Source organism: Acomys minous (assembly GCF_964271855.1).
Source record: "Acomys minous genome assembly, chromosome: 1".
In the NCBI taxonomy this organism is placed as follows: domain Eukaryota; kingdom Metazoa; phylum Chordata; class Mammalia; order Rodentia; family Muridae; genus Acomys; species Acomys minous.
Genome location: NC_140483.1, coordinates 172,690,490 through 172,714,076, shown reverse-complemented (window position 1 = coordinate 172,714,076; position 23,587 = coordinate 172,690,490). Strand labels below are relative to the sequence as shown.

General features: G+C 38.3%; 1 protein-coding gene across 1 annotated transcript in view; it reads left to right on the top strand.

Annotated features, from left to right (window-relative positions):
- Positions 1 to 23,587, top strand: part of ZDHHC21 (zDHHC palmitoyltransferase 21) — a 58,580-nt gene that overhangs the window by 24,382 nt on the left and 10,611 nt on the right. Inside the window, exon 7 of the mRNA XM_084787470.1 lies at positions 13,029 to 13,145. Within this exon, the coding sequence (XP_084643596.1) occupies positions 13,029 to 13,145 (117 nt within the window). The remainder of the gene's footprint in view (positions 1 to 13,028; positions 13,146 to 23,587) is intronic.

Here is a 23,587-nt window from a genome sequence, read left to right as displayed (position 1 = left end):
GTAGTCCAATGCAGCCATGAACTCTACCTTCTTGTTTCGTCTCCTGAGCACTGAGATTACAGGCATGTGCCACCATATTTGGCCTTCTGCTGCCAGCTTTCCTGAGTAGTAAGATAAATTCGTAGAATGGTCTAGAGCAGTCTTTATCAACCTTCCTAATGCTGTGATCCTTTAATACAATTTCTCATGTTGTGGTAACCCCCAACCATAAAATTATTTTTGTTGTTATTTCAAAACTGTAAATTTCTTACTGTTATGAATCGTAATGATCTTGGGTGACCCCTGTGAAAGGGTTGTTTGACTTGCAAAGGGGTCACAACCCACAGGTTGGGAACTGCTGGTCTAGTGTTACCTTTAGGTATACAGCATTTGAGCAGTGCTCAAACTTGCCCAAATGGAGATGGTGCTAGCAGCTCCAGAGTCTTCAGTTCCTGGCACTGTTGACACTGTTTTATAGACTTCTCATTTTAGTGTTTGTAATATTCACAAGAGAAAACTGAGGGAAATGAAACAAACAAGGTACTGGACACAGAAAGGGAGGGGATTACCCAACTGGTTTTAATTACAGAGCTGGATTAGGCACAATTGAATGTTATTTTTCCATTTTAATTTGGACTTTGTTGTATTTTTTAAAAATGCCGACTGTGAGTGTGAGTGTGTGAAAGAGAGGGAGACAGAGACAGAGATGGGAGTCAGGGGAAGAGAGCATGTGGGTGTGAGATACAAGGTAGAAAGAGAACTGATGGAGATGGGTTCTTTTTCTCTACTATTTACACTGTTTACATCTTTATATATAAAATGCCATGGTGACAGGTGTGTAGTTGTAACATTGGAGTGATGGCAGTCTTAGTTCTGTATGTGGTTGCCTTGGTGTGCACGACTGTTCTGAGACTCGGCTGTTCCATGTGGCTGTCGACCTCAGTGGGGCTCTGTCTTGAATGTGGTTGGCTTGTGATTTTTAAATATGCTGTACAGCATTAAAACTGGATCTAATAACCAGATAAAACTGAGAAGATACATTTGCTTCTTGTTGGTACTAATCATTAAACGTAGAGTCTCGTGCTTGCTAGAGGAGAGCTTTGCCACTGAGCTATATCCCTCGCTCACTTTTTACCTTTGAGACAGGCTCTCAGTAACTGGCAAGGGTGATCTTGAGCTTCTTCTTACTTTGTTGCCAAGACAAACCTTGAACTTGTAGTCTTCCTTTCTCTTCCTCCAGAAAAGGTTTAAGATGTGAGTATTTGGCATTTTCACACTGTGAGGGCAGTGCCTGTTTCTATTAGAGTTTAGATGTTTCATCTTGCTTACGGTTAATTTGTGACACAATTGGTGTTAACTAGAACATGAGTCCTCCAAGAAAACTGTGAAATTGAACCTCAGAAGAAGTGTTTTAAAATTGTTCCATGGGGTTAAGATCATAGTTTTTCCAAAAGTGAGAGAAAAGACATGGCAGGTGTTAGTGGAGAAAAATACCATGAAGAGAGACCACCTGGCAGGGAAGGCAGGGTCAGCAGCCTCTGCCCCTTGAGGTTAATTAGACTTCCATATTTAGCTGATTTGTTCATCAGTTTTACTGAGGGACAAAAAAGATACTCTTGTTTTCCCATATGTAGTCTGTCACTACTTTTGTGCTACAACAAAGTTGAGTGGTGGGGACAGACTATGTGGCTAGCAAAACTCAAAGACACTGAGCTCTGGCTGTCAATATTAAGTTTACTGGCCATTGTAGTGGAGAGGTGACTTTGAGAACAGACACTTTAGGGGCAAATGCTTAGCTTCTCTTATTATGTGTAACCCTTAATAGGTTGTTAACCCTCTGCTTTGTAATTTCATTTTCTCAAAGTGTAAATAACAGTACAATTAAATAACTTAATAGATTCAGGCAGCCATGGGGGTTTTATCTATAATCCTAGAACTTTGGAGGCTGACTGATTGCAGGAATATTAGCAGTTCAGGGCCAACCTCAACAGGATAGCAAATTTGAGGCTAGGCTGGGCTACATAAAGACCTTATCTCAAAAAGCTAAAACAAATGAGAAAAAAGATAATATATGCAAAAATGCATGACAAATAGTAGATGTTGAGCTTATGTTTCATTTGGTCTTAGATGCAGAGACTATTTTCTTTAGCCTATTTATTTTTATGAAAAAAATAAGCCATTGAACAGTATTGCAGAGGGTTTGGTGACATTCTTTTGAATGTCACCAACAACAAATAATTGTTAATTGAATTCCAATAACAAATAAGAGTGATATAATAATACTTATGTGAAAGATTTAGAAATTTGAAATTATGAGAACATTTTTCTTTAAAGTCATAGAGATGAGATGATGGCTTAGTGAGCAAAGTACTCATGCCCCATTGTGGTGGCACGTACTTACAATCCTGGTATCAGGGAGTTGGGGACAGGAGGGGCCTTGGATTATATGGCCAGTGGTTTAACCTAATTGGTAAACTTCAGGCCAATGAGGGACCCTGTCTCAAAGTAGATATGTACCTGAAGTTGTGCCCTGCACCATCCAACATGCACAGGGACCTGCACAGACATGAACATACACATGTGTGTGCATGCACATACACAAATATGTGTTATTTATAACACATTTTCTGAGTTAGGGTGGCCGTTCATTCCTGTGATTCCAAACGTGAGAGTCTGAGACAGGGGGATTATCATGAGTTTGACATAGTGAATCCCAATATGGACTACTTTGTTTAAACTCTCATGGAACAACTTATCTCAGTTATAAACCTGAAAGTGTCTTCATTCCTTCAGTTTTGAAGAATATATCGGTTAGCACAAGATTACAGATGAACAATTGCTTTCAGTTAAAAACAATATTTTCCATTGTCTTTTGGGGTCTATAGTTTCACTGTAAAGTCAGTTGTTGGTCTATTTCACCAACACGTGTTTTTAATGGCCACTTTTATGGTTTTTAAAAATTCTCATTTCCAGCTATTACTCTATAATTCTATAATGTGCTTCAATATTAAAATTTTGCATTTTTCTGTTGAATACTTTGTATAACTTATTGAACCTGTGTGATGAAATTCTTAAGTTATAAGATTTCTTTTTGTCTTAATTTAAATATGCTGCAACCTTTTTTGCATAGTTTAGATTCTAATCATGTATGTGTGAAGTTTCTGCACTTCCTGTCTTTGAAATCTTTTCTGTATTCCCCACCCACAGTTGAATCTATTTTTTCCTACTGACCTCTATCTTTTGATTTATTAAAGGTAGTTTTTCTACTCTACTCTTGAGTTTTTAATTCTGTTACATAGTGCCATTTTTTCGATCTACTTTTTTTTAGTACCTACTCTTAGAATCCTCACTTTATAGTATTTCTCATAGATCACTTTTTGAGAGAAATTCTGCATTTTGCCATTTTCTTGAACATTCTAAAAACATTTCTTAACATTTTAAAGATTTATTTATTTTATTTTATATGTATGAATGTTTTGACTGCATGTTTGTATGTGTACCACATCCATGCCTGGTGGTCGTGGAGGACGTAGGAAAGTGAAAGGTGCCGAGAACTGAAGTTAGGGGTGGTTGTATGCCACTATGTGGGTGCTGTAATCAAACCCAGGTCCTCTGCAAGAGCAGCCGTGGTCTTAACTACTGAGCCATCTCTCCGTTCCCGTCTTGAACGTTTCAATGAAAGCTATTTTGATGTCCATACTAGATATTAGTCTGCACCCTGATATGTCTAATGCATTTTTATTGAATACTGTGCAAACTGTATGACCAGTTGTGGAAGATGTGGTTGATGTGTTTTTTGTTTGTTTGTTTTTCGAGACAGGTTCTCTCTGTGTAGCTTTGGCTGTACTGGACTCGCTCTGCCTCCTGAGTGACATGTTCTAACTGCAGATTTTACCTTGTTTTTCGGATCATGAGATGAACTCTCCTCTCCAAAAGTGGGGGCAAATTAGGGTGTGCCTTATGGTCTGATTGCTGTCCATCGGGCATCAACAAAGAGGTCACTTACAGTGTGCCAGCTGAGGAAACTAGAAAAGTGATTGAGTCTCTACGTCTTTCCTCCTGTTGAGTTAACACTGTTTAATATTATCATATTTTGTTATATTTTAATAAATATTTTATTATACTAGTACTAATTTGGTTCAGAATAGTTTTTCTCGTTTTACTGCTCTAAAAACTGGGTACATATGGTCCAAAAAATATGGTATTTTCTCTTTTATTTGTTTCCATATAAAAGAACTCTCATCTTAACCCAGTCAGGGGTTAGATGATGTTTTTCTCATATTGAATTGGATTTAGTATAATAGGCTTTTTTGGTTTTGTTTTGTTTTTTGTTTTTAAAGAAGAGCTTACTTATTCCATTTGTATTTTATAGGATGTTTGGTTGCTAAGTTTTATGAAAGATTAGTTTCAATTGTGTCTTTCTTGGGTTTCTGCTGAAGAGCTGAGGTGTCTGTTGTGGATTAGGTCCTGTAGTGTCCTCTCCATGACAAGCAGCGCAGAATGCACAGCTCCCTGTAAGGCATCTTGTCCTCTGGGATCTCAGCCTTAAGTTCTACCTAGGTTGCTGTGTTGGCTGCTGTTCATTGTCTTGCAGTAGCTGTTCATGGATTGGGTTCATCTGGCTTTTCACAGTGTCGCTAGGAAGCTTAGTCTCAGACAAAGGACCCTCTTACAGGTGCTGGTGGCAAGAGCTTTTGTAACAGTTTCTTCTTGGGTGACTCTAATCATTCTTGATGCCCTGATCTATGTAACTAGAGTTCTGTTCAGTGCTCAGTTTCAAAACTTATATGGCCCTAAGGTTTGAGTACTGTTGGGCTCTGGACAGACTTTGTAATGAGACGGAGATTCGCAAAATAGAAGGAACTAAAAAGTCACTGTGGGACAAGAAAAGAAGAGGTTTGGGGTCTTATTTGAAGTTCAATCTGCTGTAAAACACTGACTACATCGAATGTTATTGGGCAAAGTAATAGTCTACTGTTCTTTTTATAGAGGTTCTTTTGAAGATGACATTGTAAAAAGTTACTGCTAATTTCAGTAATGAAGTCCCCATTATCACATTAACCTTAACAGCAGTTCTAGCCTATATGTATTTTTTGTAGGTCTTTCTTCATACCCTTTTCATTCATCCTATGACCAGTAGAAACCTTGAGTATGTGTGGACAGCTGAGAAGATAGTGTCAACTCTCCCTCATCCACTTTCTAGCCCATTACTTGAGATATCCAATAAAGACCCCAGAGGTCCTGGATTCCTTTGGAGTTCATGGTTACTGTGCATCTTGTGCAACAGGTGTGTGCTTGACTTTGAGCCTATACTTTGGTCCTGAGAGAAGTGAGAGGCTTTTGCCTGCGTTTTCCTTATACCCTTTCAGGTAGAGAGATGGCAGCAGAGCATCTTTTCTCCTGTCAGATGCCAAAGCTGAGTGTTTATCTTTGGTTAGGATAGAAAGTGGTATCAACACCTAGGTGTGTGTTAGTTTCTGAGCTGAAGGTTTTTACTCTCCTAACAATAAAAATTGCCTGTGAGTGGCCTCAACCAGTGTTGGTGAGAAGCGGGAGATTATAAATACCTCTTGGAAACAAGGATTGAGGGAAGGCAGCTAAACGCAAATTCTGGGAGACAAACCATTTGGGAATCCGATTTTCTATTTCTTATTTTCTGTTTTTAGGATATCTCTTTCTGAGATGGATTACCTTAGTTTCTTTGCAGTTACCCCAGGTTTTTCTTACAGTAACTTCATACCATTGGTTCATTGACCAAGGTCTATATTTGACTTTCACATACTTTTTTAAGGATTTCATAAGCAAATGTTTAGTCACTTAATCCATAACTGAACTATAAGAAACAAAACTTCAGATTTTTAACTAAATGGGAAGTAAAGTGTCACTATATTTAGAGTAAACTTTTATAAGTTATATCTGGGCACATGAATCCTTTATCAGTTGTATATTTTACAATTGTTATCATAGATTAGATCATTTTGAGCTTGCATATTACTTGGAACGGCGGGGGAAACATCTCTTTTGGAGTGTCCTGGAGATTGATAAGCAGGCTGCAGTTCAGAGCCCCTCTGTAGCTTATCTATTCACAGAGCAGCCATCTATGGAAGATGAGCTGGGCTGTGCGTCTTGATACAGCAAGTGTCAGTCTGCTAACACTGCTTCTATTTCTTTCCTGAAGAATTTTTTTCACCTGAGCTGGTCTCACACTTGCTGTGTAGCCCAAGCTGACCTTAAAATTCTGATATCCCTGCTTCCATCTCCAAGTGTAAGGATTGTAAGGCGTGTGCCACCATGCTTGGTGTACCTGAAGAACTTATAGGCAATTTTATACTAGCATTTAGACATTTTAAAGTATAAATTTAAAATACACTACAAAATTGGCCCCTTAAAGAATGACAAGTTGATAGATTCATACATTGATGATTTTATTGAGGCAGCCTGCACTTAATATTTTTATTAACATAAAGACTGCTCGGTTTATTTTATAAAGATGTCATAGTAGTTTAAGTTTTTTAAAATGTAATACCTACTGGCAACTACATATTGTAGACAGTAATTGCTACTCATGAGAGAAAAAATATTTTTAAATAAAAAATTTGTAGTGTTAAAGTAGGAGTTATGCAGCTAATCATTTGTGGAATGCCACTTCAGTCCTAAAATTATGCTTTTAAAATTATTTTTAAATGAAGAAGATTCAAGTTAATTTCTGATTGATCCTTTTATAATTATTTTTATGTGAAGGACAAAAATCATACAAACTACACTTAATGATATGAGAGCAGGGGTGACAGAAGGGGAAGAGAGCAGAGAGGATTTAAACAAAGGACTTGCTGCCAATATTTGTAAGAGGGAAATAAATAATGTGCAGTAGCCAGACAGACTCTTTTGCTAGCAAGATAATTACTGCTATTGCAACCGACTGATGTCTAATAGTGTTGGTAGGGAGTTGATGTCATATAGAATTGTGCCACACAGTCATATGTCTGGCATTTTGCTAGTAAAGAATAGAAATAACCAGAAGACTTGATTGCATCTGCTTTTGTATATTTCTAAACTTTATTATATTTAAAATATTTTTATATAATCATCATTAAAGGTGACTTACTACTTCACTGTTTATTGCTATTAAAAATACTTTAGGCCTTAATAATCTTTATTTTCTTATCATGTACAAGATCACTTATGTATCATGGTCACAGAAAAATGGAGAATACATAATTAGCTCTATGAGCTTTTGACAAATATAGCTAACAAGAGTGTGGGATTAAGATCAGTATGAAAAAAATTAACTATTAATGCTAGTACGAAGGTAATCTAGCTTCTTTGTTCATGGTACTGACTTAACTGCTGAGAATATTGTCTTTTTGTAACATTTACAGATATTGGTAGACAAAAACCATTTAATATAACAGTTGTCAGTTCTTTTTGTCAGTGTCTTCCTTTTCTGTCTTGGCAGATGGAACATAGAAAGCCCTGAGCATGTGCTGTAATAACAGGCTGGCTAGATGTATGTCTTCATGAGACTGTTTCTGTGGCAGTCTACTTCAGTTGCATGTACCATGGGAGACACAGCAGCTCTTGCCTCTCAGACAGTCAGTCTCTTTGAGTTTAAATAGTTAAATGGAGCATGTTGTCATTTTTAATTCTGCTAGATATGTAGTGATGCAGCTAGTGGTGAATTTAGCAAGAAAGTATGTTACTCGGTTTCTTATGAATTGCTCCAATTCTTCTAGAAAGTCTACAGCTAAAACATGGTAAGACAGACAAGATAATTTTTCTGAAGTAGTCACTGTCTGCCTGGACAGTGTTGGTTCAGGTGCTGGTCGCAGTTGCTCTGTAATAACAAATTTGGCGTGCACTTATATGCAAATTGTAACATTTGATTCTGGACACTCAATGATAGTCATTAGAGAAAGTGAATTTTCCTTTAAATGTAATTAAGATGTAATGAGACTGAAACACTTTATATTCCTTCAGAGAATGTAGGAAGAGAAAGAATTACAAAATAAGTTTGTAAATTCTCCACCTGTATTTTAGAATTAATAAGCAAAAGGCCCAAATACTCAAGAAAATCAGTTATAAGGATTTTAAGACGAAAATGTGTTTTCTTTAAAATGATTTTCATATCAGCATTAATCTCTGCATATGAAGTTATCTGGTCCTTTTGAAAATTCAAATCTTTATGTTAGATGTGTCAGATCTGATCCATTTTATCACTTTTCTTGGAAAACCAAACAACCCAAACCCCTCAGTGATAGGCTCATTCTCTGTGGGGATTGGACAGTGAAGAATTCTATTTATATTTTAAATTCTATAATATATACTCTCTATGCAATAATATAGAGTAGATATAATCTAAATTTTCTGATTACAATGTTCTTTTTTAATGTAATTTTGTTGTGTCCTTTATATTGTCATATACAGTTATCTGTGGAAGAGTGCAGAAACATTACACTCTTTTTTAAAATATAGTTAATATCCATTGTCATGACTATGCTATAAATGTTCTGAATATATCCTTTAAAATAATGTATTCTTTCTTTTGATGGGCAGATACATTGTTCCCAGTAATACTCCAATAGGCACCCTTAGTCGCATCTCTTTCAATCTAGTGCCTCTGGTCTACTAGGTTGTGTAGCTAGAAATACTGCTGTCGAAAAGCACCTTTCACACATGTATGTCACATATGTAAACTTCCTAATGGGATTTTCCAATGAAGTTAATCCATTCAAACATGCACCAGTAGATGGTATAGGTTGAGGCTGCTAATAGTTTCTCATGCTGCATTCAGTCTCTAGCTTTGTGGTTCATGTGAGCAAACTGTTGCACTTGGAATTGCCTCTCTAGTCTGTTGCCTCATCCTTAGGGCATCCACCCTTCGTGGAATGCAAATTTAGTGACAGTTGAAGAATTAATTTTGTGACATGGTAAAGTAGTATTTTTATTGCTCACCCCCCCATCATTTCCCTCAGGAGTGATTTTAGGTATTTTTTCCTCTTTGCTCTCTCCAGTCAGTTTAAGTTTTAAGAAATAAGTCCAGTTGGATTGATTTGTATGGGGCCAGAAACCGTCGCTACAGCTGTGATTTCTTTCCTTTGTATCCCTCCTGGGAGTGCGCTCCTGAACACGGGTGTAGTAGAGCAGACACTCCTGCCATGCTCTTTCATATAGGAATGTTTGCTGTTCTTGAAGTTTGGACTTTTTCTTGTGAAAACAAACTATTTCAATCTCTCTCTCTCTCTCTCTCTCTCTCTCTCTCACATACACACACACACACACACACACACACACACACACACACACACACACACACACACATTCTTTTCCATTCTGGTGATCCTTGTTTTTTGAATTATATTAGTTATGTAGAGCAGTTTGAATGGATACTTTTATGTGATTTGAGTTTCCTGATCTACAAAGGTAATACAACTAAAAAAAAGAAACAGGAAAAAGAAACAGGAAAATTGTTAGTCGTGCAATGAGCAGTGAATAACATCATTGGTGAAGCAAATGGCAGGGCCCCAAGTGAGAGGCCCTGTCAGGTGTGAAGAGGCTCGGCCATTTCAGTATTGTTCCTGTGTAGTGTCTTAGATATATATATAGCCTATCAGGAACACTGAGGAGAATCTTATAGCTGTGTGAGTTTGGACAAAGATGAACAACTTCTAAGCATGGTGTTAGCTACTTGATTTGAGGCAAATCCAAGCTTAGTTTATCCTAGGAATACATGGTAGATTTCTCATTAGAAAGTAGTCTGCAAAGTTTATCACATTAACAGGTCAAATAATCGAGTATCTCAATGTATAGACAGAGATGAAATCAGAATTTCCATGCTAGCAGACTAGAAGTAGATAATTTTCTTAATCAGAAGAAAGTTTTCCAAAACCTGGAAAAACAAAATCCTCACCACCCAGCAATAGTGTGCTGATGAAATAATGTCTCCTTGCCCTGTGATGAGAGGGTGAGGTCCAGAGACTCAGTGATGGAGGCTTAGTTAGACCTGGAGACTCAGTGATGGATACTTAATGTTACTATTTTTATAAAATGAATAGCTGGAAATTCTAGCCTGTTTCAGGACAAGAGAAGTGAAGAGAAGGTGCAACTGTTGAAAGAAATGAAACTCTCACTACTTGTAAATGATATGATTGCAGAACTTAACTGTATATTCTTCTGGACATTGAAAAAAGTTTTTAAAAATGCTGTTTTAAAGCACTATCCTAAAGAGTTGCTTTTATTACTACTCACTAGTAAAATTTCAGTCAATGAACTTAATAGCACATGCTACTAAAAAGAAAAGATTACAAACCCCAAGAAGTCCTTGAATTAAACCTGACACAAAAACTAAAAAAGAACTCCTGAGCCAATGTCATGTGCTAATGTATGCCAGTTGTACCTTAATCATATGTTTAATTAATTAATTTTGAATGGTGTACTGTGGTTGTATTAGTTTGTGAGGGCTGGGTTAACAAAGTACCATAGCATATGTAGCTGAGGAGAAATTAATCCTCTCAGTGATGGTGTCACTAAGTCTTAAGTTTATGGTGCCAGGAGATCTGATTCCACCTGTGTCTTTGGCCTATAGACAGCCGGCATCCCACTGTGCCCTCAGTCTTCCCTCTGTGTACAAGCTTCCTGGACCTTCGCTCTGTGCCCGCACAGCTCTCTTGAGGGCATCAATCATTTGGAGCAGTGCCCACTTCACTATCTTACTTTAAGCCACAGCTTTAAAAGCTCCATCTCCAAATATAGTCAAATTCTGAGATACTCATATACTGAGTTGTTGGGGGTTAAGATCTCAACACATGAATTTTGGAGACACATTCACCCATTAACACTGATAGTAAAGGTTCTGAGTACAAGTGGGTTTTTGATTTAGGTACATTGTATAAGGCAGTTTGGAGCTTTAAAAGTGCTCTATCTAAAAGAAAAAAAAAAAGACAGATTAGATTTAGTATTTATGTGAGTAATGCATATGTGAACTTGGACTCCAGTTGTTTTCTGAAAATATAAAAATGATAAGGAATTTCTATATTAATTTTATATTACTTCAAGTAATTTAAATTTATAACTAAATGCACAGTATAATTTTAAAAATAAATATTTTAGTCTTGTCACCATCCCTGCCATTTGTAAATTATAGTTGGGATTAAAAAAAATCTTTCATGGGAAGGAGACAGGATAGATTTTATTTGGTCTAAAGTAGTCACTTTAGCATAGTGATTTCTACTGCAAAAGCATATGCATGTCTAAAATCACTCTGCCACATAAAACTTTGTGCTAAAATCCCAAAGAGTTATGGGAAATGAAGGCACAGCACCCCCAAACCATTGCCAGTGACACTCAAAAGGGTGAGAACCTAACAAAAACAGCAGCGTAGTTTCTTCTTGCCAAAAAAGTCAGGAAGTACACATACCCTGTACACATGGAGCTTTGCTTGGAGTGTGGACTCAGGGTGTCTTGTGGGAGTGAGCACCAGAAGGGTGTCAGTGCAGTGACTTGTGCATGGGCGTGGTTCCTGTGATAAGCTTCAGGAGATGTGTGGGGTGTGGATGTGTGTCATGTGCTCTTCATGGCTTGATTCGGTTTTCTTTGTCCATCTGGGGTTCCTTGCAGATGCGACGAACAAGAAGCACAGTGCTTGTGATGCTCAAGTTGTTGCTTCATGTGTGAAGTGCCTTGCTTCTCATGTTTATTTTAGTAACTTTTTAGAATTAGGCTTTTAAAATATTAAATGCTGGGTAACAGCTTAGTATCTGCTACAGAATACCTCAAGTTGTAAGTTTTCCAGGCAAATTAATAAGTGTTAAGGGTATGGAACCAGCTGTTTCTCTTGATTCTAAAGCTTTATCAGCGTGGCCCACAGAAAATCATCAGTCCTTTGTTTCAAGCAAATACCTTTTCTTTGGTGGCCACCTAATATTTTCTTTTCTTTCATTCATTCACTCACTCATTCATTTATTCATTCATTCATTTTTTTAGAAATTTGGGTCTACCTGGGCGTTGGCCTTGGCCTCCTGTTTCTCCTGCCTTCACCTCCCAAGCTCTGAAATGCTTGCACTCACCACCCCTCGCTACTTTTGGGATCGCCACACACCATTAATGCTTAACCCAATCAGGAAAGGACCATAAGCGTGCAGTGGTTGTGTTTGTGACGTCCTTCCAGTTCATCTGCTGTAGCTAAGCAATGGCTGTTTTGCTTCTAGGTTTAATAGCAGCAGGCTCCTGGAGAAATACTAATTCTTTGACTCTGTCTCTTGGTATGTTCAGTAACCATGATGCCAAATGAAGTGTCTTTTCTTTTTCTGTCCTTTAAACACAGTTCACTTTCAGGAACCTCAGTTCCACTGTCTGGAAATGGCTAGGAAATGACCTTTGCCTTATTACAGTTCCTATCCCCATCATGGTCTCTCACTGTGCAGTACTCTATGCCTGCATCTCCAGTGGCACAGCATGGCACATCTGGGAGCTCTGTGAGTGTAGCTCCTGAGGGTAGAACACGTCAGTATTGTTTACATGTGTATACATCACAAGCCTGACTGAATGGACTTGAAGACTGTTCTTATGATCCTGTTAGGGAGGAATTTCCCTCATTGGGGCTAAATTAGATAATTATCAGGTGTTTCAGTACTGTAAATCATGCCTGTACATTCCAAATTTTTAGCAGTATAATAAGAAACTTTCCTTTGTTGACCAAACATCCTATACTATCTCTGTTTTTTGTTATCTTGTGTGTGTGTGTGTGTGTGTGTGTGTGTGTGTGTGTGTGTGTGTGTGTGTATGTGTTAAAAAGGTAACTTGTAACTCTGGGATTGAGAGATTGTTGTTTCATGATACAATACAGTAGTAAAATCCCATAGTTTTCAACTTTTTGTTATAAGGTCTAAAGTTATTTTTGAAAATTTCCAATATTTATGTGTTGATGACATGGAACAAAAGGAGGAGCTGCTTTCTTTAAAACAGTAAGGGGAAACTTACTCATGACATAATGGTTTGGTTTCAATAGTAAGCAAGTCTGCAAGTCATTTTAAAGGCTTTCTTGTTTCTTGTAGGACCTCTTTGTTGTTCGACATGAGCTGGCTATCATGAGACTAGCTGCCTTTATGGGCATTACTATGTTAGTTGGAATAACTGGACTCTTTTATACACAACTGATTGGCATCATCACAGTAAGTATATATTTAATGTAAAAACTGACATGTATGAACAGATGATGTAATTGTGGACTCAATTCTAAAATGTTATGGGAAGTTCACAAATTAAAGGAGAAAAATTCCCCACGATTGCTAATTATGTATAAAGTATACATAAAACTTTTCATCCCTCTTTTGAAAATGAGCCGAGTATTTTTATATAACAGCAGACCTTATTCTTATAGGCTTAATGGTTACATACACTTTTTTCTATTCACTAGCATCTAGTGTATAGTCATTTATTCTTATTTTCTTTTATACCACACCAACCATTTTGTTTTCTGTGTTACAAATAACACTATTTTCAACATCATTTTTCTTTAAATTATTTAAGATCAGTTGCCAAAGATAGACTTGCTAAGACATGTATTTTACTAATAATTAAATAATTTCTCGTATGTCCAAATTGATTTATTGATGTGCAAACTAACTTAACAAGTGATTATTACTGTCTAGTATGTCTGCAAGACTGACAGCTCCTTCTTTTATGTTTGATACGGAAAAAAGTCTTGAAGCAGTTCCAGTCTACTTTGACATTTCTCTACATCACATGCAGTCAGTTTTTCTTACCACTTAATTCGAACGATTGCATCAAACACTTGACAGTATTAGGTACTACTATTATTTGTGGTGTGTTTGTTGCATGTGCTTCCTAGGTCAGTTTGAGAATATAGGTACAGAAGCAATGAGAGACAAGACTGACATACTGTAGTGTTGGTAAGTTTTAGAATTATCATAATCAGATCCTTTTATCACAACAAAATTGTAAGAACTGAAAAAAGAATGCTCTGCTAGAAAGAATGTAGGTTAAATAGGCTTTTTAAAAATGTTATTGGAAGGAGTCTAACTTGACAGCCTTGTTGGAAGGTGAATTGTCAGTGTTTATCAAAGTAAATGATCATACTGAATGAGTTAAGCCAGAAGCAGAAAGACTCACATGGTATATACTCACTTATAATTGAGCACTAGCCCAAAAGGCATGTCCTATGAAAGTTTTCACTTAACAGGAGGTTGGGACAGATGGAGGACATCCCACTGGGACTCTAGGTAAGAGAAATATAGGAGATAGGGGAAATAGAAGGACCCACAGGGTCCTAGAAACATACAAGAAGAACATCGTGATGGGTGGATTGGGGCCCAGGGGCCTCTGTTCAAACTATTTCACTAACCAAGGACAATATAAGTAGTAAACATTGAACCCCTACTCTGATCTAGCTAATGGACAGGACATTCTCCACAGTTATGTGGAGACTGGGGACTGACTCTGACATGAACTCTGGTGCCCCATATTTGACCACCTCCCCTTGGTGGGGAGGCCTGGTGTCACTCAAAGAAAGAATAAGCAGGCTACCAAGATGAGACTTTAGCCGATGACCATATAGTGGGGGAGGAGGTCCCCCTCAGTCTTAGGCCTAGGGGAGGGGAATAGGGTGAAAGCAGGAGGCAGGGAGGAATGGGAGGATACCAGAGATGCCATAACAATTGAGTTGTAGTCTGAATAAATTAATTGAATAAAAAATTCAAAAAGTAAATAAAATATACAATCACTGTGACCAACTTTGTCAAAATAGCCTCATAGAAACTATGTATTTGAATGTATAAAACATGTTCAAAGGGGCTGCAACAGTGTGTTATGTCTAACATGTTACATATGAACGTCTAAATATTTAGCAGCATATAATAAAGTAAAGAAAGACAATCTCAAAGCCTTCTTTAAGCAACAGTGTTCAAGAATTACAGTAGTGGCCTGGATGGACGTATGTGGATATGAGCTGAATTGAGAACTATATAGTCCTTTGTTATCCATAGAGTTCGTTTCAGGATGCCCTGTGTATACAAAGATCTGCAGTAGCTGCTAAAATCCTTTATTGGAATGGCATAGTATTTGTACATACATTTAAAGTATATCTCCATATATAATTTCATTTCTAGATCCTTTCTTCCTAGTATTCTTACCCCATAGTTGGTTAAATCCACAAATACAGAACCCATGAAAATGGAGGACCAGCATAGTATATATATGTATGGTCAGTAGAATTTCACTAAAAATGCCCACTCTTCAGTGTGGAGAAGAATAGTCTTCAACAAATGGTTTTGGGACAGATATTCACATGAAAAAGAATAAGACTGTCTCTGCTTCATGGCGTTTGTAAAAGGTCAACTCAGAATGGATTGTAGTGCTCAGTGGAGGTGCTAGAGCAGTAACTCTCAGAGAAAGCATAATCAGCAGTGTTGGTGTCTTAGATAGAGCACTCAAAGTGAAAACTACCAGAGAAAATTAAATTGGACTTCATCAAAATGAAAAACTTTTAGCTTCAAGGGGCTCTATTCAAGGCAGTGTGAGGAGACCTTAGACCTCAGTTGGTCCTCACACACTATTGTGGTGTGACATAGTGCAGTGTTGCAGAGAGCAGCTTCATGATTCTCTAAGCAGTGAGCCACAGAGTTCCGCCCAGACTCAGCAGTCCTTTCCTATGTCCAGACAAAAGATGGGCATGTGTGCACATAGCCGCTTTTCTGAAGCGCCCTCGACTGGAAGCAGCCCACTAGCTGTCGGTTGTGTAGATGCATGGATATGCAATGTGCTCATGAGACTATAAAAAGAATGGAGTGCTGATACATGGTGTCATGCATATAACCTTGAAGACGTGCCACTTAAAGGCCACATACTTCAACAAGTCCAGGAGTATGACATGTGGAGACTGGGTACACAGAGGAAGAAAGGGGCATGCTGGTTGCATGGGGCTGGGAGAGTAAGGAGACGCTTCAGGGTATAGAGTGGTCTAGAAGTGAAATCAGTGGGACACATGAAACCTATTTATTTAAAGTATTTTCTATTGAACCTTTTATCTAGTGAGACACAGTTCTCCAGTGATGTATGAGAAGTTCAGCTGCTCCATATCTTTGTCATCATCTCTTGGTGACAGTCTTGGTCGTAGCTGTTGTTAGTTTGTATCAGTACTTTTTTCCACTTGCCTTTCTCTGATGGCTGATGTTTAAACTTCTTTATATTGAGGATTCATGGAGCTGGGTGAAGTGTCTGTTTTAATATTTTTATTTTTTGCCATTGAGTGTAAAAATTCCTGATATCCCTTGGTAGTGATGATGATAGTGGCATGGCTGTGGATAACAGTGCTGAAGACAATGGCTTTTTGCCCTAAAATCCTGCTCTCTACTGGTACGCCCATTCATGCCTACTTCCAATGCACAAGTCATGTCAGAAGCAAGTAGTGCACATTGTTTAATTTCCAACTTTGAGTTTTCCAGAATTCCTAGTGGACATTTAAGTACCTCTAACAGAATTTCCTATACTCCCATGTTGTTACTGTTAATGGCTAGGAGTGGATATGTGGAAACACTCAGCTACGTGTACATCACTACTGAGGGCTGATAACAACTTCCTTCCACCACGCAACCCCATATACTTCTGAGCCTGCACTGTGATGACACCTATTTCAAGCTTTTTAAAGGGTCTCTACTGTAAAATTTGAGCATTCTGAGTTGTACATAAGAAGTAAGCCAGCAGTTACTTGCTTGGTCTTAGCCTGACACTATCACAATGCAACATATTAATAATTATTTTCAGATTGTACATTTTAAAAATACTGAATAGCAGCAGTTTTTTGTATTATGCAGGGAAATTGAATTTTGATAGGTTATTTCTAAACTAAGTAGAAACCACACAAAATAGTACATCTGTGAGGCATTCAGAAAAAGATGCAAGTGCTGAGAAGGAGAGATATACTTTGTTAGTCTGACCTTTAACCGCGGCCCTTGCCCTTATATACAAATGCTTATAGAGGACACTGCTCTAGATGGAGTTGAGGAGAGAGGTCATTCAGTAGCACAAGTGTGAGGACCGCAGAGCCCACAGATACAGCCAGGTGTGGCAGCGTGCACTGTGACCCAGTGCTGGAGCAGGGAAGCAGGCACCTGATGCCCATCTCTGGCCTTACATGAATGTGCACACATGTGCACACGCCCACACAAACACCACACAGAGAACAGAATTGAGTGAGTTTTCATTCCGTTTCCATGGATTGTTGTGGTGACCATCAAGCACTGTTCTTTTTGCATTAAGTGAATAGTGGTTTCAGAATTTACTCTTCTCCTTGTTGGTTCAGTTATTTTTGAGGCGTAATTATCTAAAGTTGGCATGTTTTCAGTGTGTGCTTTTTAAATCTAAGGAATTATTAGCATCCATGTAAAATAACACTTAAAACATTGAAAATGTAGACTGTGTTCACCTTCTTTATAGGTACTTGTTCTGTCCCATCCTTTTTTTTTTTTTAAACTAAGCTTCATCTCTGGGTATCTTTTTTTATCATATTTGAATGCATGGGTCTCTACACTGTGAGCTAGTGGTGAGTGTGAAAATAGCACCCCGGCTGTGGAGGAGTCACAGCGGAGAGTCACTCCGTGGAAGTAGTCTTCTCCCTACCCCTCCCCCACCCCCACCTCCCACGCCCAAAAGGCTCTTTGGGAAGAAAGGATATCATTTCCTTATGGAGAGTTAGTTTCGTAGCTTGAATGTAGGCCTCCTAAACAAGTGAGAAGTAAATGTCATCTCCTGTGCTTAGCCTGAGGGTTCAGAGAAGCAGGGTTCTAGTTTTAGCAGTCATTTTCTCCATTGTTTCCTTTAACCTGGAATGAATAAACCCTCTCATATTTTATTTCCAAAGTTAAAGGATGCACAATCAGGTATTTCTAGTAAATCGACAAATCTGAAGCAAAATTTTAGGGATGTATTTTCAGATTTAATTTAAATTAGGGATTTTAAATGTATGTGTTGTGTGCTCTAACTGAATTAACATTGGAAATCATGTTAGAAAAGCAGTAGGCTTTGATGCACTCTTTATTCAGGAAACAAGCTATCTTAGCAGCCCTCACTGAGGGGCCCTTTTCTGCTCTTGTGTCTGAATGAAGTAAGACAGTGATGTTGTTATTAGTGTAATTGACATTAGAATTAAGGATCAGTAGCCCCAGGCAGCAAGAGGGAAGTCTGTGCTGGCTAGCCAGTGGTTAACAGGGCAGGCTACCCAGACTGGCCGGTCTAGTTTCCAGTGACAGAAGATGTGATGTAATCAAGAAGCCCAACAGCAGGCCAGCATCCCTGGGGAGGTACTGGCAGGGAGCTTTTGTCTACCTTGACACTTTGACACTTTGTCTAAATTTTGTAGACAAGCATTTCTGTTTTCTGAGCACAGGAGTTTGTTGGCTAGTGTGAGCTGCAGATGTCTTCAGAGCTCAGTGCACTGCTCAGTGTGCTGAGGTTAGGGGAGGGAGAGGAAGATGCAGTGAGCTGCTGCTTTGTTTTTGTTTTTTTGTTTGTTTGTCTGTTTGGTTGGTTGGTTGGTTTTTTTCGAGGTAGGGTTTCTCTGCATAGCCTTGGCTGTCCTGGACTTGCTCTGTAGACCAGGCTGGCCTCGAACTCACAGTGACCCACCACCTCTGCCTCCCAAGTGCTGGGATTAAAGGCGTGCAACACCATGCCCGGCAAGCTGCAGCTTTATGAAAGCTTAACTTTTCTATGTGATTGTTGGCTTTGATTTCACAGATGCTGTTGGACTCTAGTTGAACACTAAAGATAATTTTTGAAATTGTTAGAGAGAAAATATTTCTTCTTATAGCTCCTGGCCCATTTTTGATTTGCAATCAACATTTGTGTAAATGTAGAAAGACTCATTAGTACATGGGTGACTATATGGTTTGAGTGAGAATGACCCTTATAGGCTCATATATTTGAGTACTTAGTCACCCGGAGCAGAAGTCTTTGACAGGATTAGAAGGATTAGGTGTAGTCTGGGAGGAAGTGTGTCACTTGGAGTGGGCTTTGAGTCAGCCAGCCCCTCTCTCTGTCTGTCTGTCTGTCTGTCTGTCTGTCTGTCTGTCTGTCTGTCTGTCTCTCTCTCTCTCTCTCTCTCTCTCTCTCTCTCTCTCTCTCTCTCCCTCCCTCCCTCCCTCCCTCCCTGTCTCTGTGTCTCTCTGTTATTCTCCCTACCCAATCTTCAGAGCAACAGAATAGTAACTAAGACAGTGACATAATATTAACTGGGGTTAATCTTAGGCAATGAGAAGTATCTTATATTCAAAATATTAAATCAGATGAAAGGAGATTAGCTATTAAATAACACTTTATTAATCAATTATTAGATTTTTTTCTTTTTAATATGTATTCAGAAGTATAGACCTAAAACTGTAACTGAGTTTTGAGATGTTTATAATTGAATTTTGTCAAATATCAGTGAATCAGGAGGCAAGTTAGTATTCTACGTAAGTCATGCTTAGCGTACTTAGCTTGCAGCCAACATTATACATATGCAGATAGTTGTAGCTCACCTTTTTTAAAGGGAGATCTCTGCCATTTTTTGCTTTCCTTTATAAGTTATATATTTTTAAATAAAGTAAATGTATTTCTAATACAGCATTTCCAGTTGTAAAATTACATGACATATTTCCTTAATGCCTTTTTAAAACCCTAAAAGATATTGCCAAGATTTATCATGTGTCTTAGATGCTTTTCATGCTCTGTGTTAATATTGGATATATTTGTTTGTATTGGGGATATAATAACAAATTTTATAGAGGCTAGTTTCTTCTTTTATGTAGTACCAAAATTATGCATGAAATTGAACAACTTGTAAATGTGTTTCTGCGCAGAAGTGTTTCTCTACCTCCCTTCTCTCTGCTCAGTGTGATAGACTGCCTGCAACGCTCAGATGAATAGGAAAGGTGGAAAGAATTGATTTAAATGTGTTTTGATAATGCTAGTAAGATAGTTAGGGCATAGACTTCTTAAAGGCTCACAGCTGAATGTAGAGACACTTTATGTTGCTTGGTTGCTAAACATTTTGTGTGTTGCTGGTAGTTGGTGTTTTCCCCAGATACTGATTTTTTATCATCTCATGACCTGAATTCATGTGAATATTTAACCTGAATTTAAGCATCATAAGGTTAGAAAAAGCATGGATCTTGGTTTTTTTTGTCTTTTGATCTTTGCTGAAGGGAGCAAAGTGTCTCTGTAGTTCTCACATTCTATTGGTTTGTTGGTGATCTCCCAAACCCTAGTCTAAAGGCACAGTCAGTTCCCTGTCTTCTGTTGATAACCAGAAACCTCATCAAAAGTATAATTTTGATCTTAAAATACAAAAATAGTTGGGTTTGGGTCTTGACTGTAACTTGATTTTCAGTTCTTTCTGTTGTTCTGGTGACCGTGAAATTACTTATAAAGCACTTTCTGCAGTTGCCCTCTGTGGTCTGCATGTGCTTGTGTGGTTACAGTCATGTGACTCTCTGTGGCATGCATGTGCCTGTACAGTCAAGTTACCCTCTGGCCTGCATTAGCCAGTGTGGTACAGTCATGTCAACTTCTGTGGACTGCATATGTGTGTGTAGTCATGTTGCCCTCTGTGGCCTGCATAAGCCTGTGTGGTTACAGTTATGTCACCTACTGTGGCCTGCATGCATGCCTGTATAGTTTCTCTGTCTCTGTCTCTGTCTGTCTGTCTGTCTGTCTGTCTGTCTCTCTCTCTCTCTTTCTCTCTCTCTCTCTCTTCTCTCTTCTCCCTCTCTCTCTCTCTCTCTCTCTCTCTCTCTCTCTCTCTCTCTCTCTCTCTCTCTGTGTGTGTGTGTGTACACCTTTGCTGATCATCAGCTTTCTTTTTCATAAAGACTTTGGAATGTAACTTGTAGTTAATCTATATAAATAGATGAGTGAATCAACACTGATGTATATAATTTGAAGTTTTTACTTTAAGCCCCTTGTGGTTGTAGGATTACATGTATAGTCTCTTGTCATTTGCCTTTCATTATAAACTTTTATTTAAATGTAATTTGAGTAACTGATATAATTGAGATACTTTTCCCCCTAATCATTAGGAAGTGCTTAATAAAATCAATTAATAAAAAAGAAGGATTTTCGCTCACTGAGGATATATTAGGAGTTTTAATATTTAATGATCCATTTAAGCCTCACAGAAGCTTAGGAGGTAGGCATTCCTAGTTGGAAATTGAGATGTGGAATTTTAATTTCTTACCAATTTTGTATAACCAGATGATGGTTTGATGAAGAAAAGCAGAGAAATTATTTTGGAAAAAGATTTTCAGTAGCTACAAATATAAAACTTTCTGCCTGACTGTCCTGTGATTGATGAAATGTTTATGTGAACTTCACATTTCAAATGAGAGACACAGCTGGTCCTCTGTTTGCGATGGACACTGAGGAATTGCCCATTTCCGATCAGTAAACTAGTGCATTCTGGATGGAGAGAGAATGCAGGTTAACAGGACTTCCCTGCTTTTACATTGAAATGTTCAAAATAAAAAGCTATGCCATTCCTGCTTTGCCTAGTTAGTTCATTCTTGTAGATGTATACCAAAGGTGCTCATTTTGTACAGCCTTGTTCGGCTAGGCTCTTTGAACTTCAGAATTAAACAGGGATTAGAAAGATGGCTCAGAAGATGTTCTACTCATGCAGAGATTCTGACTTTGGTCCGAGCACCTCTGTTTGGTGGCTCATAGCCACCTGCAACTCTAGCCCTAGGGGATCTCACTCCTTTTCCTGGCCTCCGTGAGCATCTTCATTCATGTGCATACCTCCCTGTGCCACCACCATACACACATGCACTTAATTTTTAAAAATTTAAAAAATCTTTAAAACATGAAATATGCTGCTGTTTATATACTAATAGCAATCAGATGACACTCTTACAATTAGGAGAACTCAGACAGAGCAGGTATATGACCTTGAACTACAAAAGACTTCCCTGATTAGTGTTTTCAGGGCTCCATACATTAAGTCAGCACAGAGTCATGAAGTTAGCTAGCTCTGTGTGGCGTAGGGGCAGCCTGGTCGATGAGACTTCAGGCGATCGTGAAGCCTGTATGGAGCTGCATTCACAGGTCTCTCTCTGATGGCCACTTTTACTTTCATGAGCTCATTCTTTGGTGTGCAAGTAACTCCTTTTGGAAACTGTTTCTAGAGTTCAGTAGGCCCAAAGGCAAGGACCCTTCCCCACTCTTAAGAACCACATTATCCTTTATGTGTTGTTCAGTGTGTCTAAGGCCTCTCTTCAGCACATTTGTTTCCCCACAGGACAACATATGTGGCCAAGCTGTGGTGCTTGGTGAGAATGAACTCGAAGCAAGAGCAGTTACCCGCCGTCTCTGCTCAGGGCTAGGTCCTCAGCCCTGTTAGCGCGGTAGCCAAGAAGCCTATGGTGATAAGCTCTTGTTTTTCACACTGCACCCCACTCTAATTTTCCAGCAAATCTACCTCTTTCTTCTGCTAAGAATCTTTTTTTCTCTAGTCCAGGCATAATCCAGCAGTAAATTAGAGTATAGTTTTCTCTTACAGTCAAACATAATTTTACACTGAATCTGAGGGTCCCTTTTTATACTAAGATTAGTCATTAAGAGAAGACAATGAATTAAGAGAGAATAGGAAAGATCAGACCTGTTTCTGAAAGTCTTTCTGGGTTTGCTTTATTTTTTTTAAATGTAAAAGTGGCATTTTATTGTATTGCTTAGTTATTCAGGGTGATCAAATTTTTAGATATTCTGATCATTAGGTCATTCCAGGCATAAACATTTCTCAGAACTAATTGTTGCAATACTCAGTAAATATAGGACTTTCACGTTTCTGAAAGAATGGCTTACTTGTTAGCTAGCTGAGGCTATATTTTATATTTATGGTCCTTCCATAGCATTTGTCATGTTGGTCTTTCCCTAGTGCCACTAAAAGGGATGAATATTTTCAGTATGCTTTTAAAATTCCCACATTTGTGCATTGTAAAACAAAATAAAGGAAAATAAGCCTAACTTAGCACTTGTGCATAGAATAGTTTTCAGTTTTCCTGCAGTGACAGATTCTTTGCACTTCAGCCTGCTTATAAGTGGGAAGGTCTAGCACTCCTGTGCTCGCTGCCTTCCAGACTGAGCAACTACTCTGCTCTAGTGCTGCACAGCTCTGTGCTGGTTTTTGTTTGGTTGGTTTTTGTTTTAACAGTATTCTGGATGGCAGAGGTAGAGAGAGCTGAGCCTTTGCCATTCTAGAGAAACACAGGTTAATTTGGGTAGACTCCCAACTCCTTTTTTTGTTTGTTCCCAACTCCTATTTATAACAACACACATCTCATCCTTTGAAAGAGTGGCTATCTAAATCTCCTCATGATGATTTAAATTTTTAAATTTTGATATCTGAATACTTGAAAGGATTTCTATACGTGAAAGCTAAGTCTGGAGTCTTTAGAGTTGATTCTTCTCAGTACTACAGCTAAGTTCTTCAGCATAGATTCTGCACAGTAAAACTTGTCCCACGATTAATGGTGACACTAGACAGACCGTGTCTTGCCTTTCCTCACATAGCTTTTAGACACAAAGAAGGTTTTGTCAGTGGCATTCACACACCGTTAGAGCA